The sequence below is a fragment of the Mobula hypostoma genome, chromosome 11 (genome assembly GCF_963921235.1).
Source record: "Mobula hypostoma chromosome 11, sMobHyp1.1, whole genome shotgun sequence".
In the NCBI taxonomy this organism is placed as follows: domain Eukaryota; kingdom Metazoa; phylum Chordata; class Chondrichthyes; order Myliobatiformes; family Myliobatidae; genus Mobula; species Mobula hypostoma.
The window spans coordinates 36,894,563-36,913,185 of record NC_086107.1 but is presented as its reverse complement, the minus strand read 5'-3'; the positions used below and the strand labels follow the sequence as shown (position 1 = coordinate 36,913,185).

The following is an 18,623-nucleotide window of genomic DNA, read 5'->3' as shown; positions in this document are numbered from 1 at the left end:
TGTTAGTGAGTAAAGTGGATCCATTTACTTTTATGTTGCTTGTGTATCTCACATGAATTGTACTACAATTCTGCACGAATAGGTGATGAACATTTGCCAGCGTGTTCGACTGGTTCAAACTGATCAACTCTGTCAGGGTCACTGAGTGCTCACAACGCAATCAAAAACTTGGCTCTGAAGGCCAGAGTCTACACATGAGGTTAATATTTTACAGGGTGCTGGGCTCGGCCTCACAATAGCATTGGCATCGCACCTGACATGGTATTGAATCAAAGATGATTTATTCATACAATGTATAAATAAAGGCTTCAAAACCAAAAAAAAGATGGATTTGTGGACTGCTGGCATCAGTTGAAAGGTTAGTTTTCTGCTGAGCTGGAACATATGCTCTTTACTGGATTTGTTAATTTTATGGTGGAAGGCAGTTTCCCAAGCTACTGACATGCACTTTCCACATCATTAGTAAAACTACTGATTGCAGAGAGCCACTTCGTGACCAAAAAGTAGGCTAACACAGGCCTATGAGATGAAATTGAGGTCTGAACATTTTCTTTCAGTGGACCAATTTTCTCATTTTCAGTATATTTATTATATAAAACAATATAATCACAAGGTTGACAGTTAAATCCATATGACTGACTTCAGTTTATAAATTTAGACATAACTCACTCAGCTCACATCAAACTCCAATGGGTAGATTTCATCATATGACTACATAGCCAAGCTATTGGCAAAGAAGAAACCAATTTAATGTTTAAAGCACATTTTGGTTTCTTTGATTTAATACACTATTTCTTCTTTTTAAAACTTCATCTATCTTTTCTAAATATCCCATTTAACAAATTGGAAGGTAACTGAATAAATGTAGGGATATGGGGAATGGGCCTTACCCATTGCTGCCTGAGTCAAACACTCGGTAAGTTCAGTGCCTGATACCATGCTTGTCATGGGGCAATGCCTCGTCATTAGCGATGGAACTATTTTGTAACTGGTAAGAAACTTGGTTCTGGAGTAAACAACAAAGAACAGGTAGGTTCAATAGGTACATTTAATGTCAGAGAAATGTATACAATATACATTCTGAAATTCTTTTTCTTCGCAAGCATCCATAAAAACAGAGGAGTGCCCCAAAGAATGAATGACAGTTAAACATTAGAACCCCAAAGCCCGTCCCACGCACTAGCAGCAGAAAGGCAATGATCCCCACCTCCCCCACCAGCAACAAAGCATTGGTGCTCACCACCAAGCAGTCAAACTTGTCGCAAGGCATCAATAAAGACACAGATTTGCAGTACCACAAAGTCTACTCACACACCCGGTAATTCGACATACCACAGGCTCTCTCTCTCTCCCTAATAAGGGAAAAAGAGGTGTCCCCATTTCACAGCAAGAGGAGAGACATAACTAACAAACAAGATAGCAATGGTTCCCAAGAGTTTATGGGACAGCTGGGGCATGGAACAGACAGCAGCAAATGCCATTCTGCGCACAGAAGTGTGTGGTGATATACTTTGGCAGGAAGAATGGGGAGATATAATACTGGATAAATGGGCGATTCTAAAATGCATTCAAGAATAGAGAGCTAAGAACGTTACGGCAGCTTGAGCAAAATTAGCTAAGGAAGTAATAATGATTATGGTGTTTACAAACAGTGAGCAGAAGGTAGCTATGTCAAATCTCGTTCTGTTCTAATGCTGTACAGCCCCAAGTTCTACATTTTAGTAGAATTTAAATGATTTAGATAAGGTATAAAAGAATTTTACTGGCATATTTTTAGCGATGGTAGATTATTGTTGTAAGGTGAGTGGGTTCTCTTTAGAGGGAATTTGGCATTGGTGCTTAAAATCCTAAAGAGTTCCACAGATTTGATGAGCTGTTATTTGCTGTTCTATGAAAGTACGTTAAGAGTCAGAAAGCTTGCAGATATATGCACCGTCACAAAATGGCATAGGGTACAAAGGGTCTCAGCTCAAAATGTTGACTGTTTATAGATGCTGCCTGACTTACTGTGTTCTTCCAGCATTTTGTGTGTGTTACTTTTCATATGAATGGTTGTCAAACTGAAACCATACACAGTGAGATAAATAGATTTTTGCTACTGAAGAGTAACAAGGAGTAGGAACCAAGAATGGACAGATAGACTTGCTACCACAGTTCTGCTGTGTACTTAATATTTCAGTAATATTGCAAATATTGCAGTAATTGTTGGCGCATGGCCAAGTGGTTAAGGCGTTGGTCTATGATCTGAAGGTTGCGAGTTCGAGCCTCAGCTGAGGCAGCGTGTTGTGTCCTTGAGCAAGGCACTTAACCACACATTGCTCTGTGATGACAATGGTGCCAAGCTGTATCGGCCCTCGTGCCCTTCTCTTGGACAACATCGGTGGCGTGGAGAGGGGAGACGTGAAGAATGGGCAACTGCCGGTCTTCCATAAAACCTTGCCCAGGCCTGCACCCTGGAAACCTTCCAAGGCGCATATCCATGGTCTCACGAGACTAACGGATGCCTATTAAAAAATATTGCAAATATATTGTTTGATTAAGCATTCTTTGTTGATACATAATTCATTATGGGTTTTATGTAAAAGTACGTGATTGGCATATGTCATTATGCCACCATACCATAAATGCGTGCCTCACTAAAGTAAAGTAAACGTACACAAATTATTCCCAGCTCTGTATTTTTCGGTCAATTTGTTTTATGTTTTGGAGTTACAAAACATAACAGTGGCAATGAGTAAGTTTTAAAGTGAAACCAGGTCGAATAACTACCTGTTGAAGTGCAGCAATTCACTTGAGTTAAAAAGATAGTGCAGTACATTTTTTTCTTTGGAAGAAGGGAACAGAGATGGCTGAGTAAAAAAAAGGCAGAAAGCGAATGAAATAGTGATTACCAGGCGATAATAATAAATAATTAGAAAGTAGAAATGGCTAACTATATCAAAAAGATAGATGTATTCAATTACACAGAAGATAACTGGGTGATGTATACTGTGTGAATTGAGCAGTATTTTGAAGCAAATAAAATAGCCAATGAGAAATGAGTGCCACTTTTGCTGAGTACAATAGGTGGAAGAGAACACACTTTGTTTAAAAATCTGACTGCTCCAACCAAATCAGCCAAAATTAGCTTTGATGATATTATGAATGAAACGCAGGAACATTTAGAACTGAAACCATTGTTGATTGCAGAATGCTTTAGGTTTCATAAGCCAAATCAAAAGGAAGGGGAGTCCATTTCAGCTTAGAAATTGTTTGAGCATTGTCAGTGATGTGTTTACTGATGCACCTGAAAAATTTACAAAAGAGGACATTCCTCTTGACGTATTTTCCCTGAGGCAAATTGAAAGCCTCCCTATTATGGCAGAGATGATCCAAAGGGAAACCAGAAAAGACAGCAGACTGTCTTAAGTCTACATAGCAACCAATAATGGCTGGAATGTGCAGCAGAAATCCCAGTTCAAAGGGTAGATCAGCAGATTGTGTAGCTTGCCACGCACTGTGCGGGATACCAACACATCCAGAAGAAAGGTATTCAGACCTCTCAGAACCACTTCCTGCAGTCCCAGAGTGAACTCCTACAACCAGAATGGAGGAAGGCCTGAAATCTGAGATTATTGCACAGCCACAGTCTCAGCTCCCAAGCAAAGTGACCTCCCTACGTTATCCCACAAGAGTAAGAAATCCTCTACAGTGATTTAATCTTTAGGCCTGAATGGGACAATTTAAAATTTACCACACTGTGGATGTCTATATAATAGTTGTATGATATATAGTATACTGTGTGTGAGTGTATATATGTGTGTGTATATGTACGTTTGTATATATAGATGATTAGAGAGCAATATGTTATATATTTGAGTTGAGATTAATTCTATAGTGAGGTGCAGTTAATAGCTAAGCAGGGAAGAGTGCTGTGTATTTAATAGTTCAGTAATATTTGAGTAATATTATAAATATATTATTTGATTAAGCAGTCTTTGTTGCTTACATAATTCATTGCGGGTTATATGTAAAAGTATGTGAATGGAAGATGTGGCTTGCTAAAAGTAAAAGCAAAATGTACACCAGTTACCCCAGCTCTCCTCGGTTTTTCTTTTGATTTCTTTTATGTTTTGGAGTTGGAAAAAAGATTATGAGAGAAAACTGGCAGGGAACATAAAAACGGACTGTAAAAGCTTTTATAGATATGTAAAAAGGAAAAGACTGGTAAAGACAAATGTAGGTCCCCTGCAGACAGAAACAGGTGAATTGATTATGGGGAGCAAGGACATGGCAGACCAATTGAATAATTACTTTGGTTCTGTCTTCACTAAGGAGGACATAAATAATCTTCCAGAAATAGTAGGGGACAGAGGGTCCAGTGAGATGGAGGAACTGAGCGAAATACATGTTAGTAGGGAAGTGGTGTTAGGTAAATTGAAGGGATTGAAGGCAGATAAATCCCCAGGGCCAGATGGTCTGCATCCTAGAGTGCTTAAGGAAGTAGCCCAAGAAATAGTGGATGCATTAGTGATAATTTTTCAAAACTCGTTAGATTCTGGACTAGTTCCTGAGGATTGGAGGGTGGCTAATGTAACTCCACTATTTAAAAAAGGAGGGAGAGAGAAACCGGGGAATTATAGGCCAGTTAGCCTAACGTCGGTGGTGGGGAAACTGCTGGAGTCAGTTATCAAGGATGTGATAACAGCACATTTGGAAAGCGGTGAAATGATCGGACAAAGTCAGCATGGATTTGTGAAAGGAAAATCATGTCTGACGAATCTCATAGAATTTTTTGAGGATGTAACTAGTAGAGTGGATAGGGGAGAACCAGTGGATGTGGTATATTTGGATTTTCAAAAGGCTTTTGACAAGGTCCCACACAGGAGATTAGTGTGCAAACTTAAAGCACACGGTATTGGGGGTAAGGTATTGGTGTGGGTGGAGAATTGGTTAGCAGACAGGAAGCAAAGAGTGGGAATAAACGGGACCTTTTCAGAATGGCAGGTGGTGACTAGTGGGGTACCGCAAGGCTCAGTGCTGGCACCCCAGTTGCTTACAATATATATTAATGACTTGGATGAGGGAATTAAATGCAGCATCTCCAAGTTTGCGGATGACATGAAGCTGGGTGGCAGTGTTAGCTGTGAGGAGGATGCTAAGAGGATGCAGGGTGACTTGGATAGATTGGGTGAGTGGGCAAATTCATGGCAGATGCAATTTAATGTGGATAAATGTGAAGTTATCCACTTTGGTGGCAAAAATAGGAAAACAGATTATTATCTGAATGGTGGCCGATTAGGAAAAGGGGAGGTGCAACGAGACCTGGGTGTCATTATACACCAGTTATTGAAAGTGGGCATGCAGGTACAGCAGGCGGTGAAAAAGGCGAATGGTATGCTGGCATTTATAGCGAGAGGATTCGAGTACAGGAGCAGGGAGGTACTACTGCAGTTGTACAAGGCCTTGGTGAGACCACACCTGGAGTATTGTGTGCAGTTTTGGTCCCCTAATCTGAGGAAAGACATCCTTGCCATAGAGGGAGTACAAAGAAGGTTCACCAGATTGATTCCTGGGATGGCAGGACTTTCATATGAAGAAAGACTGGATGAACTGGGCTTGTACTCGTTGGAATTTAGAAGATTGAGGGGGGATCTGATTGAAACGTATAAGGTCCTAAAGGGATTGGACAGGCTAGATGCAGGAAGATTGTTCCCGATGTTAGGGAAGTCCAGAACGAGGGGCCACAGTTTGAGGATAGAGGGGAAGCCTTTTAGGACCGAGATTAGGAAAAACTTCTTCACACAGAGAGTGGTGAATCTGTGGAATTCTCTGCCACAGGAAACAGTTGAGGCCAGTTCATTGGCTATATTTAAGAGGGAGTTAGATATGACCCTTGTGGCTACGGGGGTCAGGGGGTATGGAGGGAAGGCTGGGGCAGGGTTCTGAGTTGGATGATCAGCCATGATCATAATAAATGGTGGTGCAGGCTCGAAGGGCCGAATGGCCTACTCCTGCACCTATTTTCTATGTTTCTATGTTTCTATAACAGGTCCAGATTAGTGGCAATCAAAGCTGCTTAAGGTGGCAAATAATATGCTCTTGTTTCTATGTACCTCAGGTACTTAAATAAAGGAATTAACTGCTTTGAATATAATATAATGTGATTTTAATTCACACATTTATGTTTTGGGGTTAGGTTCCTACATAGTAGTTGCAGGGCCAAAGTGTGCCTTTGCTCTGTTGCAGTGACTCTTGCCTGTGTAACTAAAATGGAAGATACTTCCACCTAGTGTATGTAAGTATTACTGCATGAGGCATCTGCAAACGTAGCTGAGGGCAGGCCGCGCCCTGTAATATATTTTCTGCACAATGGCAGAGTGGAGTTCTATTCCACAAGTTACGTTTCAGTTGTACATATTGGATTGATAGATTACTGACAATGGAATGCTGTGAAAAATGATTGATTTTGAAATGTTTTGATGTAATTTCTCAACACAAAATATCAGTGGCTAACAAAGCTGAGGACTAATGCAGCAGGGAATGGAGGCCTGCAAAAGAGGCAGGAGTCAGATTATGGAGGGAATGTAGGCTTGAGAGGTTTCAGGCCACAGGTTGGAGGCAAACTCATGGGTACGTTATATGTAAAGGTGAGATTTTTAATTTGGGAGCATCAAGGAATCTTCAACTACTGTAGGTCAACGAAGACTGGAAAGATGCGTCAAAATCTGTTGGTGCAAGTTAGGAATAGGGTGGCATGAGTTTACTTGAGCCCAGGTTTAGAGTGAGCAAGCGATTACATTTGTATTAAACGCAAACAACAGGAATTCTGCAGATGCTGGAAATTCAAGCAACACACATCAAAGTTGCTGGTGAACGCAGCAGGCCAAGCAGCATCTATAGGAAGAGGCGCAGTCGACGTTTCCTATAGATGCTGCTTGGCCTGCTGCGTTCACCAGCAACTTTGATGTGTGTTGCTTACATTTGTATTAAATTTGATTGAACACTGAATTACTTCAAGAGACTAAAGATGCCGCCAGTTGATCTGATGCAAAGAAAACAGTGAAGAACCTTCAAAAGGTCACAGTTTGAGGATAGGGGGGAAGCCTTTTAGGACCGAGATTAGGAAAAACTTCTTCACACAGAGAGTGGTGAATCTGTGGAATTCTCTGCCACAGGAAACTGTTGAGGCCAGTTCATTGGCTATGTTTAAGAGGGAGTTAGTTATGGCCCTTGTGGCTACAGGGGTCAGGGGGTATGGAGGGAAGGCTGGGGCGGGGTTCTGAGTTGGATGATCAGCCATGATCATAATAAATGGCGGTGCAGGCTCGAAGGGCCGAATGGCCTACTCCTGCACCTAATTTCTATGTAAAAGTATTATGTGCAAATTGCATTTTCAGTTGACATCAACTGTAGGGCAAAATAGTTTGTTTTACTCTCCATCCCACACCCCCTCCTCTGTTCTGTTCTCAGCCTACCACATTGTTCAATGAGGCTCTTTATAAGGGCAAGGAACAGTACCTCATCAAATTATAACCTGCTGAGTTCCCATTGAATTCCACAAATATCATGCAATAACTCTGCTCCTCCCTCGTATACACCTTCTACCTTCAGATTCACTTATTTATCAAACAAACATTGAAACATACAGTGAAATGTGGCATTTGCATTAACAACCAACACAACCTAAGGTTTTACTGGAGACCACACACTCTGCTGCCAAAGTAGCATGCCCACAATGTTTGGTAGAGCAACACAGAGCATAGTAATACAGAACACAACAAGCAACAAAACACAACAGCAAAACAAGCCATTTCCTCCCTCACTCATACACACAGACAGTCCTCCAATCTCAGGACAGGCCAGCGAACCTCCAGCCTCCAGTGGACTTGAGGATGAAGGGCCTCTGATTCCCCAGTAGACCAGACTCATAGACCCAGGGATTCAGCCACTGGGCTTCTGCTTCCAGACTTCAGATTGACCTTCAGTGTCGACCCCAGCACTAGCTGATAAAGGGACGCTAAACTTCAGGGCTTGAACTCCAGACTTGCCGACTTATGTACCTAGGATGTCTCTGGCTCTCCTGACTCCTGCTTGCATAGACACCTGATTCCAGGACCCACCAACCTGCTGGGACTCTTTGACCCAGTGGGCCCCCAGCCCTCATCCTTACTGGTCCTTGTCCACAGCACCTGCCTGTTGGACATCCATAGATGTCCTTTGTCACACCTCTAGGCCACTAACTAGCCTTCGGGTGTGGAGTGGAAGCTTCAGCTCCAGACCTTCTTCATCGCCCATCCACATGACCGGCCTTCGAACGGGAACTTATAGAGGAGGCCTAGACTTTGGCTTGACCTCTAACTCCCCCACATCCCTGTTTCTAAACCAATACCTGACCCCTCACGCAATGATCAATAAACCGATTGTTTGGAATGAAGTGATCTTGCCTGGTGTCTGCACCCGTGCCATCCCCCACCACCAGCACGTCTTCTCTGCCACCTGTCCCTCACCCCTCCCGTGGTGCTCACCTGTCCCTCACCCCTCCCGGAGTGCTCACCTGTCCCTCACCCCTCCCACGGTGCTCCACCCTCACCATTCCCAACATCCTTTGCTCCCGCCTGATTTACAAACTCTGCTCCCTGCTCCACGTTGATGTACGGTACAGTGGAAAAGTATTAGGCATCCCAGCTATACATATGCGCCCAAGGATTTTGCACTGTACTGTAGGAGGGAGAACAAAAATCTAATTGAATAGTGCCACAACAACAGCCTCTCACTCAATGCCAGCAAAACCAAAGAGCTAATTATGTCTACAGGAGGAAAAACTTGTCCTCATTAGGACCAGCACGCAAGCATCATCACAAAGAAGGCACAACAGCAGTGTTAATTTCTTTGAAGTTTGTGTAGGTTCAGCATATCACTAAAAACTTCGACAAACTTTCACAGATGCAAAGTGGAGAATATCCTAACCGGTTGCAAAATGGCCTGGTGTGGAAACACCAATGCTGAGGAAGAGAAAAGGCTACAGAAGGAGGTGGATGCAGCTCAGTCCATCACAGGCAAAACCTCCCCACTTCTGAGCACATTTACGTGGAGTGCTGCCACAAGAAAGCAGCATCCACCATTGAACAACCCACCATCCAGGCCAGGCCCCCTTCTTGCTACTACAATCAGGCAGGAGCTACAGAGGTCTTAGGTGCCACACCACCAGGTTCAGGAATAGTTATCACCCTACAACCATCAGGCTCCTTAACCACTCAGTCACCTGTCATAGATTGTATCATGTACAGGCTCAGTTTCAAAGACTCTTTACAACTCATGTTTTCAGTATTATTTTTATCTGTAAAGTATGTCTGTTTCACATTGGTTGTTTGACAGTCTATGTCTGTATATGTATAGTTCTTTTATAAAATTCTATTGTATTTCTATTCCTGTAAATACCAGCAAGAAAATGAATCTCACCCTAGTATATGGTAACATATATGTACATTGGTATTAAATTTACTTTGAAATTTGAACCTAGAACTTCAAATTCAATCTGCCATTTCTCTGTTATCAGCTGATCAATATTGTTCTGTAGCTAACAACTACTTTTTTCACTATCCACAACACGGTGAACCTGTGTGTCCTCTGCAAATTAATCATATCTCTGAAATTCACAACCAGATTGATAATGTATGCAACAGAAGTGAGGGCCCGGCACTGATCCCTGTGTCCTTTTTGTGTGAAATGTTAAGTTGCTTCAAGCAGGTGTTAACATAGAACATAGAACATAGAATAGTACAGCACAGTACAGGCCCTTCGGCCCACAATGTTGTGCCGACCCTCAAACCCTGCCTCCCATATAAGCCCCCACCTTAGATTCCTCCATATACCTGTCTAGTAGTCCTTTAAACATCACTAGTGTACCTGCCTCCACCACTGACTCAGGCAGTGCATTCCACGCACTAACCACTCTCTGAGTAAAACACCTTCCTCTAATATCCCCCTTGAACTTCCCACCCCTTACCTTAAAGCCATGTCCTCTTGTATTGAGCAGTGGTGCCCTGGGGAAGAGGCGCTGGCTATCCACTCCATCTATTCCTCTTATTATCTTGTACACCACTATCATGTCTCCTCTCATCCTCCTTCTCTCCAAAGAGTAAAGCCCTAGCTCCCTTAATCTCTGATCATAATGCATACTTTCTAAACCAGGCAGCATCCTGGTAAATCTCCTCTGTACCCTTTCCAATGCTTCCACATCCTTCCTATAGTGAGGTGACCAGAACTGGACACAGTACTCCAAGTGTGGCCTAACCAGAGTTTTATAGAGCTGCATCATTACATCGCGACTCTTAAACTCTATCCCTCGACTTATGAAAGCTAACACCCCATAAGCTTTCTTAACTACCCTATCCACCTGTGAGGCAACTTTCAGGGATCTGTGGACATGTACCCTGAGATCCCTCTGCTCCTCCACACTACCAAGTATCCTGCCATTTACTTTGTATCTGCCTTGGAGTTTGTCCTTCCAAAGTGTACCACCTCAGACTTCTCCTGGCTGAACTCCATCTGCCACTTCTCAGCCCACTTCTGCATCCTATCAATGTCTCTCTGCAATCTTTGACAATCCTCTACACTATCTACAACACCACCAACCTTTGTGTCGTCTGCAAACTTGCCAACCCACCCTTCTACCCCCACATCCAGGTTGTTAATAAAAATCACGAAAAGTAGAGGTCCCAGAATGGATCCTTGTGGGACACCACTAGTCACAATCCTCCAATCTGAATGCACTCCCTCCACCACCACCCTCTGCCTTCTGCAGGCAAGCCAATTCTGAATCCACCTGGCCAAACTTCCCTGGATCCCATGCCTTCGAACTTCCTGAATAAGCCTGTTGAAGACTATGATGTTAATTCTGACTCTTGTTAGCAGTGAAAATTAGCAATAATATGTTGGCTGTACTGTATCTCCAACGTTTCCTTTTATTCATTCCCCACCCAGCACCTCCTAAAGCAGAGTAGTCTGGAACCTGCTGTGACACTGTTGAGTGGTGAAGCTCGTTTGTGAAACAGAACAGTACTTTGAGTTGGATCTTGCTGGCTTCTGCTGGTATTTCCAAACATCTAAATGGAAGAACAGATCTGCCGGTTTGATTCGCCGCCAGTTGTCTTGCCTGGTCTTGCTTGGGTTCCCTTGCCCTCCAGGCCTTGAGCTGGGTCAGACTTGGTACAGGATCTCTGACCCAGATTAAAGTGTAAGGCAAAAAGGAAGGAAAAACATACAAAACAAATTGCTTTATTTAAAATCATTTTTTGTTCATTAGCTGCCCCCCTCTATTTTCTACCACCTTTGAATTGTGAAGACCCGCTGGGTTTGGTCCTTGACATCTGGGCTCGGTAAGTACAGGCATCGGGGACTGGGGACTGTGGACTGCTCTGACAAGATCTGCTCCACAATACCTACATCTAAATGGAAGTTCAGAGACTGCTGTTAGTAAAACCTTGCTCCTCTACAGGGTGCATTGTTGAGGATTTTGCTAAGGCAGTGAGTGCTGAGTCAATGATTGGGAATGAACATCTTCCTGTATCAACGGGACGTAATTATCTGACTTACCAATGACATTAGGCTATCAGCAGTCATGTTTCCATGGTTTCTGGCTTTCCTCTTGGTCAATCCCAGGATTCCTGGCCTCAGTACCATTACCGAGGCTTGTAGTCAGTCTACCCCATCCCAAACAGATCCATCTGTTCACGTACCAGACCTCACAAACCAGACCGTTCACATTCTTGGTAATGAAAACAATGAACTACAGTGCACCAAGGAATGAATTGAAAATAAGATCACCTTGGGACTGATTACTAAATGTTTATATAGTTCAAATATTTTCTTCCAGAAGTAAATAGGTACACCTTGTAAATCACACCATCAAAAGGCTAGATCGTTTCTCTTCCGTCTTGGCAGCAAAAGTATTTGATGATCTATTAACACGTTTAAAAGATTTTTTGATAGATACGAAGTGTTAATGAAGTTTCAGCTGCTTTACCCCAGAAACAAACATGTCTGCTGTCCTGTTGCCACCTGGCAACCAATGGAAAATTAATCACTTTCTGCAGTTTTGTTTGGCCTGCTGCAAACCAGACTCATTACTTTGAAGCTGTTCCTGCAATTTAAATTGGGTCTTACACAAGGTCCAAAATTTTCATACATACAATTCTCTAAACAAAGTACAATGCTTTAAAAATGTAAGCATTGTGAATGAAGTATGTGGCATTTTTAAAGTCATCTTTATTTCTGACCGTGAAAATATTAGGTGCTGTGGACCAAAGGTGGGAAAGTGGTAGTAACATAAACAGTACAATTTTTGTCTGGCATAGACTGAATGGTCTTGTAGTGTCCCCTCACTTTCTATAATTCAATTATTCTGTAACTTCTGTAACAATTAACAATGCAAAATAACAACATTCAATTGCTTTCACATGATTGTTACTTTTATTGCAATTTCTTACATTTTTAAAATTAATACATTAAATTCTTATTGTTCTCAAGTTACAGAGATGAATATAAGTGCAGAACTCCCGAGTTTTAAACATGAATTTGAAGTGAGCTTCACAAGAACTGAGAGTAAAGTCAGCTGTAGGGTTCACACATTTTAAAAATAGCTCCGTTCCTGCTCTCTTGAATCTACTAATTCATTGTTGGAATTAGACAATGGATGCCCACCAGGACCTTCATCTGAGCAGCTGATATATATCAGAGTGTGGAAATGATCTGTGGTAATGTTAACTAATCATTGTAAGAATTACAGCAACAATCAATCCAAAAACCAATATTCATGTGCATGCATTCAGTCAGGCAGCCTTGCTGTTAGTTTACTTTCCTTCATAGTTTATTTTCCTTTAGAGCTGAGCAGACAGCAGTGACGTTATCATTCACTGATTCAATACAGAGTGATCCAACCCTGCGATAATTTACCCACTTTCACAGACTATGTTGGATTTAGTGACTGAACCATTGGGATAAAATAAATGGCATCACTCTCTACACAACCTGTGAATATTTGAGCAGCAATATTGCTCTATTTCATGCATTATTTTGGAATTTAACAGGTAATACCAGAGGTGTCATTGTAAATATCAAATCAGTTCAACATTTATAGGAAAGTGGCAGGAGATTAAGATTATAAAATGGCAGGGCAACGGTGGGATTAGGTGAGAAATCAGTGAGATCAGGCAGAGTTTGTGGACCATTCCAAGCACTTTACAATGCATTAAGGTTTTAATGTTTGCTGTTTTTTCTATATATACGGTATCTTTGAGGAAAAACATTGCTGAAAACTACATTATTACTTTGGAACAGAATTTTCTGACACATGTAGGTTTAATCCGCACAAAGATTCCATTAAATCACGGCAAGGATATGAATTACCATGAACACCTGGGCCAAAGCCATCAATTAATCACAGAAGTTTAAAATGAGTTTTCTTTTTTGAAGTCTGTTATAATTTAATATTTCTTTATTTTACTTCCTGTAGCCATGTTAACGCTAAATTAGTGTTTTGCTTTGTCAGTTATTTGCTTTCATTCTATCTCTTTAATTTAATTAGTTAAAGTGAATCACTGTTAACCCATTGTTTCAGGAAGTCTAGTGTATTGAAATCAGTGCTCCCTTATGAATTTTCAACTCCAGCAATTCGTGGAATAAGATTAATTGGCACTGGAAAATAAGGAAAGGGAACCAATCTTCATTCCCCAGTGCAAAAATGTTTTCTTCAGTAAATTGTGCACCATTAGCTTATTCAGCTGGGAAATCAAATATTCTGAATAAAAATGAATACAATTTTAAACTGCATTATAATGTATCACAAACGTGAGAAAGTCTGGAGATGCTGGAAATCCAAAGCAATGCACATAAAATGCTGGAGGTACTCAGCAGGTCAGGCAGCACCTATGGAAAAGAGTAAATAGTCGACGTTTTACGCTGAGACCCTTCCGTTTCGGAAGAAGTGACTTGGCCCGAAACGTCGACTATTTACTCTTTTCCATAGGTGCTGCCTGAGCTCCTCCAGCATTTTGTGTGTGTTGCTTTGCATTTTAAGGTACTAATTTCTTACAAATGGAAGCCCCAAACTCCAAATAATTTCTGTAGCTATTTTTGAGGATTTTTTTCCAAAGATGTATGACTCCAAACAAATAAATGAGCATTCAAACTATTTCAGGGAATGCAGAAAACAAACAGCCATAGCATCTTTAGCAAAGGAGGAAGCACAAAAAGACTGGTTAGCAATTTTATTGAACTTTTTCAACAATGGAAAGTTCCATTCAGGATGTTAGGAGAATTAACTTCTCGCAACTAAAGCACAGCTGAAACACTTCAGGTGCAACCTCTTTGGAGTAGACATTCTTGATGAGTTTTGCATTAATTTAACAAAGTTGACCTTTATAAAAAATGTATTTTATCAGCTTTCACCATGGGCACATTTTATAAAAGATGTACTTAATTCCTACAACTTTAGTAACTAACTACTTGCCTTAACAATAGTAAAATTTGAATATTGTAATTTGATTTCATAGATAAGAAAATATTTAAATTTGATTTTAAATTGACATCTTTGCTTCACTAAATTGTATTCGTAAAACCTAATTACAAATTGTGAAATGCTGAGGTTCCATTAGTAACATAATAGATAGGAGGCTTTTCTGCTTTTGCTTTATATGTGCTTTGGGCTGGCCCAGCAAACTGCAATAACCAGCTCCAATAATGTGTGGGGAGAATGCTGGAATGTCCTCGTGCCATTATTAATTATTGCAAATGCCATTATAATCTCAATCTTCTATCTTGTTCTGTTATTCAAAATTAATCTTCCAATTCCTTCAGCTTTTATGAAAATTTGAGAACACTTCAACTGAAGCAGGGTTCATCCAGAATTATAAATTCCACACAGCATGGTTGCAAGAGAATACAGTGCTTTAGATATCCACTGCCACGTTGCTGCTGTCTCCAAGAGATGGCAATTGGCACTGCTTAGAGGATGCGCTTAGATTAAAAGCGGATGCCACTCTGACACAGGTTGCCGCAACGACTGCAACATGTTCTGCCAGTGATCATTCTCTTTGGACCCCTTCCTCCCTATGTACGCACGGCCCAAAAGCTGCTTTCTGCTGTCGTTGGCAAGTGAAATTTCATACACAGAAGTTATAATCATGGACTGATTAATAACAGTGTCTGATACAGTGAAACATATTACCTCATTAAATACAGTTATTCCAGACTTTGGTTTTGCTGCTGTTTTCTGGTGCTTCATCTTGTGTCGATTGATGTAAAAATCTACTCTTGTGTAAATATCTAAATGGAAAAAGAGTCAAAGTGGGATTTAAAGTAATACATAACAAAAACTGGAGCTGATTGCATCCTCACTATTGGTATGGTATTTGTATTCTAATTTATAATTCATAATATTGGTTACCCACAAGTGTAATGAATATTTTTCAGAAATAAGATGCTTCTGTTGGAATGATTTGGATTCTAAAAGCAGAGCTAGTTAAAAATAGCTAAAGATTTAGTCTGGCTAATCTACAGTATTTTTCAAATTTAAACAAATACACATGTGTTGGACAATCACAACTTGCACACGTACAGTTCAAAATAACCCAATGCCTGTGACAAGACTGCATTCAATCAAAAGTTTACATGACACAAAGAAGGAGATAGCCTAGCCTCGACACACCGAACTCTATTTTTCCCGATAGCGGACTAAAGCCTATACTTGCAGCAGAGTGAGTGGAAGTGGGTTTTGAACCCAAGAATGTGGGAGTGAGTGAGTGACTGAGTATATAGACAAGGGCAGATTTTGAAGGCTGCCAGATCCCTACAGGAAGAAGGCAAGGTGAAAGTGAGTTTAAAATCAGAGGCAAAGTACTGTAGATGGTAGAAATCTTGAAAGAAGGATAAGAAGGAAAACGTTGTCAGAACTTTGCAGGTGAAAAGGCAATCATGGACAGGGAAGCCGCCTCAGGTTGTAGACCATCCATTTGAATCAGGAAAAAGTTAAGTGAAAATAAGAGAAAGGAGGATAGGCAGAAAGATTATGAAGTTCTATGAAATAGTTGAAGGCAGAACAGATTAAATGATAATTGGTCAAAATAGGAGAGAATAATTAAAGCATTTGTAAAAAGTAAATAGTAGTTTCTTCTGTCTTGCTACAATTGTCACACATTTCTTTATTCTGTCTCCTGTCTCCATATTTGGCTCACTGCCACCATTATGATTTACTAATCATTTTTTAATGTTCAAAATAATTATTTTTATCATAGTTTTTAGGTTCATTTTTCTTTTGGTAAATGTTTTGTTTGGCCAAAACTTCCTTTAATATTTGTGAGAAGATGTTCATATCTCCTTAATTGGGAAAACTACTTCTGATTTCTCTGTAGAAGCTTTCTTCAGTAACACAGCAGTGGTATCCTCTCATACCTTTACGTATTGTTGCCTTTCAGTTCCAATACAACCTCACAGAGACTTCTGATAATCATCAGCTTTCTCATACCTGGTGTTCACCAGCGTAGTATAATGGGTGAGTAGGTAAGCAGTTAATTCTAGTCAAATTCCACTTAGGATGTTCTTCTTTTACTTATTTGGGTTATTTTTTCTTTGCTCTTTCAGGGTCAATACACTACATGCATCACAAGAATCAAGACCAACGTGACCTTACCTGGCCATGTGGGAACACAACCTTTCCCCCATGTCCCATGTCACATGCTTGCTTTGCTAACTCAGTAATTAATTTCACACATTTTTACAGTGAGAAGTAAAGAAACAATCACTAAATGAATGAAGTAAATCCTTTGCAGTTTGAATTATCGGTCACCAAATCTTGAGAACTACATTACATTACATTGAAAAGCACTTCAGATATCACTCTCAAACACACATTACTATGATAAACCTAGCATCTCTTTGAAATGGCAATTAATCACATCATTAATGGACGGGAAGGATTTCCTTGGTGAATAAACCTATTTCTTCAGCTCCACTTCCATTACTCAGAGGTTACACGACATCAGTACTTCACTGGCTAAAAAATGCTTCGGGAAATCCTAAAGGGAATCTGAGTAGCACTTTATAAATGCAAGTCTGCTTTCATTACTTAATCAAGATTTTAATGTCTGACCTTTGCACTATACCAAGAGGAACATGAAATTTTAACAGGTACCTTCATCTTTGTTAGCTCTAGAAACATAGAAAACCTACAGCACAATACAGGCCCTTTGGCCCACAAAGTTGTGCCAAACATATCCCTACCTTAGAAATTTCTGGGATTACCCATAGCCCTCTATTTTTCTGAGCTCCATGTACCTATCCAAAAGTCTCTGGAAAGACCCTATCGTATCCACCTCCACCTCCGTTGCCGGCAGCCCATTCCACGCACTCACCACTCTCTGTGTAAAAAACTTACCCCTGACATCTTCTCTGTACCTACTCCCCAGCACCTTAAACCTGTGTCCTCTTGTGGCAACCATTTTAGACCTGGGGAAAAGCCTCTGACTATCCACACAATCAATGCCTGTCATTATCTTGTACACCTCTATCAGGTCACCTCTCATCCTCCGTCGCTCCAAGGAGAAAAGGCCGAGTTCACTCGACCTGTTTTCATAAGGCATGCTCCCCAATCCAGGCAACATCCTTGTAAATCTCCTCTGCAACCTTTCTATGGTTTCCATATCCTTCCTGTAGTGAGGCGACCAGAACCGAGCGCAGTACTCCAAATGGGGTCTGACCAGGGTCCTATGTAGCTGCAACATTACCTCTCGGCTCTGAAAACAATCGCTAAATAATGAATACCTACAGAACAGAAATTATGATTCATGATTAGATATCAAGCTGGACTTTACCTCTCAGTATTCAATAACTGAAATCAGTGGCACAAGTCCCTTAACAAAGCAGCAATTGAACATTATTGCAAATGAAGAGAACAATTAGCCCCATTCAATGTAAAACGGAAACCAAAGTTATCCAATACATGTGTTAATTAACATGGTACATTTTGTCACAGAAATACCTCTTGTTATCATGGATCAAGATACCAACTACACTGGATATAATTGTGCAATTTGAAATGACTGTGCTATGAGGTTGGAATTTCTTAGCTGAGGACAAAGAGGTAGGAATGAACCCAGCGGGACTGTGATCTTTCTACTGTCATGACAGATGAAACTCTGGAGGAAACTGTTGAAGATGGTGAGAGCATCAGATAAGATACAGAAGAAAGCACCAGGTGAGCGAACCAAATACAAGGCAGGCAAGAGTGCCAGGTACAAGGCGGAAGGAGAGTCTTTTACAACACAGACAAAAGCAGTGGATATAATTACCAGAGCACGAACAAGACAAGTAAGAGCAGCAAAGACAAGACAGACAAGAGCAGTAAATTGGAATCAGACAAGATTACCAGATGAGATAAATAAGGATTCTAGAAGCATGCATTCAGTTTTTTTGGGCCAAAGATTGTGTTTCCATGTTGTATGTCTATGAACCTATAATTCAAAGGAAAGCATCCTATATCTCGCTGAACATTGTTTTGACCTGCCTTGCAACTTTCAAGGACCTGTACACTCTAAATCCCATTTTCTCTTCCACATCTCTCAATATCCTTCCATTTATCATATGTT

The 18,623-nt window shown here is 40.8% G+C and overlaps 1 protein-coding gene and 1 long non-coding RNA gene across 3 annotated transcripts in view; one reads left to right on the top strand and one right to left on the bottom strand.

Moving 5' to 3' along the window:
• The first annotated feature begins 248 nt into the window (after nucleotides 1-248).
• LOC134353653 (uncharacterized) lies at nucleotides 249-16,910 on the top strand. 2 transcript variants are annotated; one of them, XR_010019646.1, is made up of 4 exons: nucleotides 249-358; nucleotides 11,288-11,360; nucleotides 16,455-16,531; nucleotides 16,621-16,910. It is a non-coding gene; the product is annotated as an uncharacterized LOC134353653 (long non-coding RNA). The 2 variants fall into 2 exon arrangements; XR_010019647.1 differs by lacking the exon at nucleotides 11,288-11,360.
• The window catches only part of syt19 (synaptotagmin XIX), a 49,182-nt gene continuing 42,997 nt past the window's right edge, over nucleotides 12,439-18,623 (bottom strand). Inside the window, exon 7 of the mRNA XM_063061825.1 lies at nucleotides 12,439-15,306. Within this exon, the coding sequence (XP_062917895.1) occupies nucleotides 14,999-15,306 (308 nt within the window). The 3' untranslated portion in view covers nucleotides 12,439-14,998. The remainder of the gene's footprint in view (nucleotides 15,307-18,623) is intronic.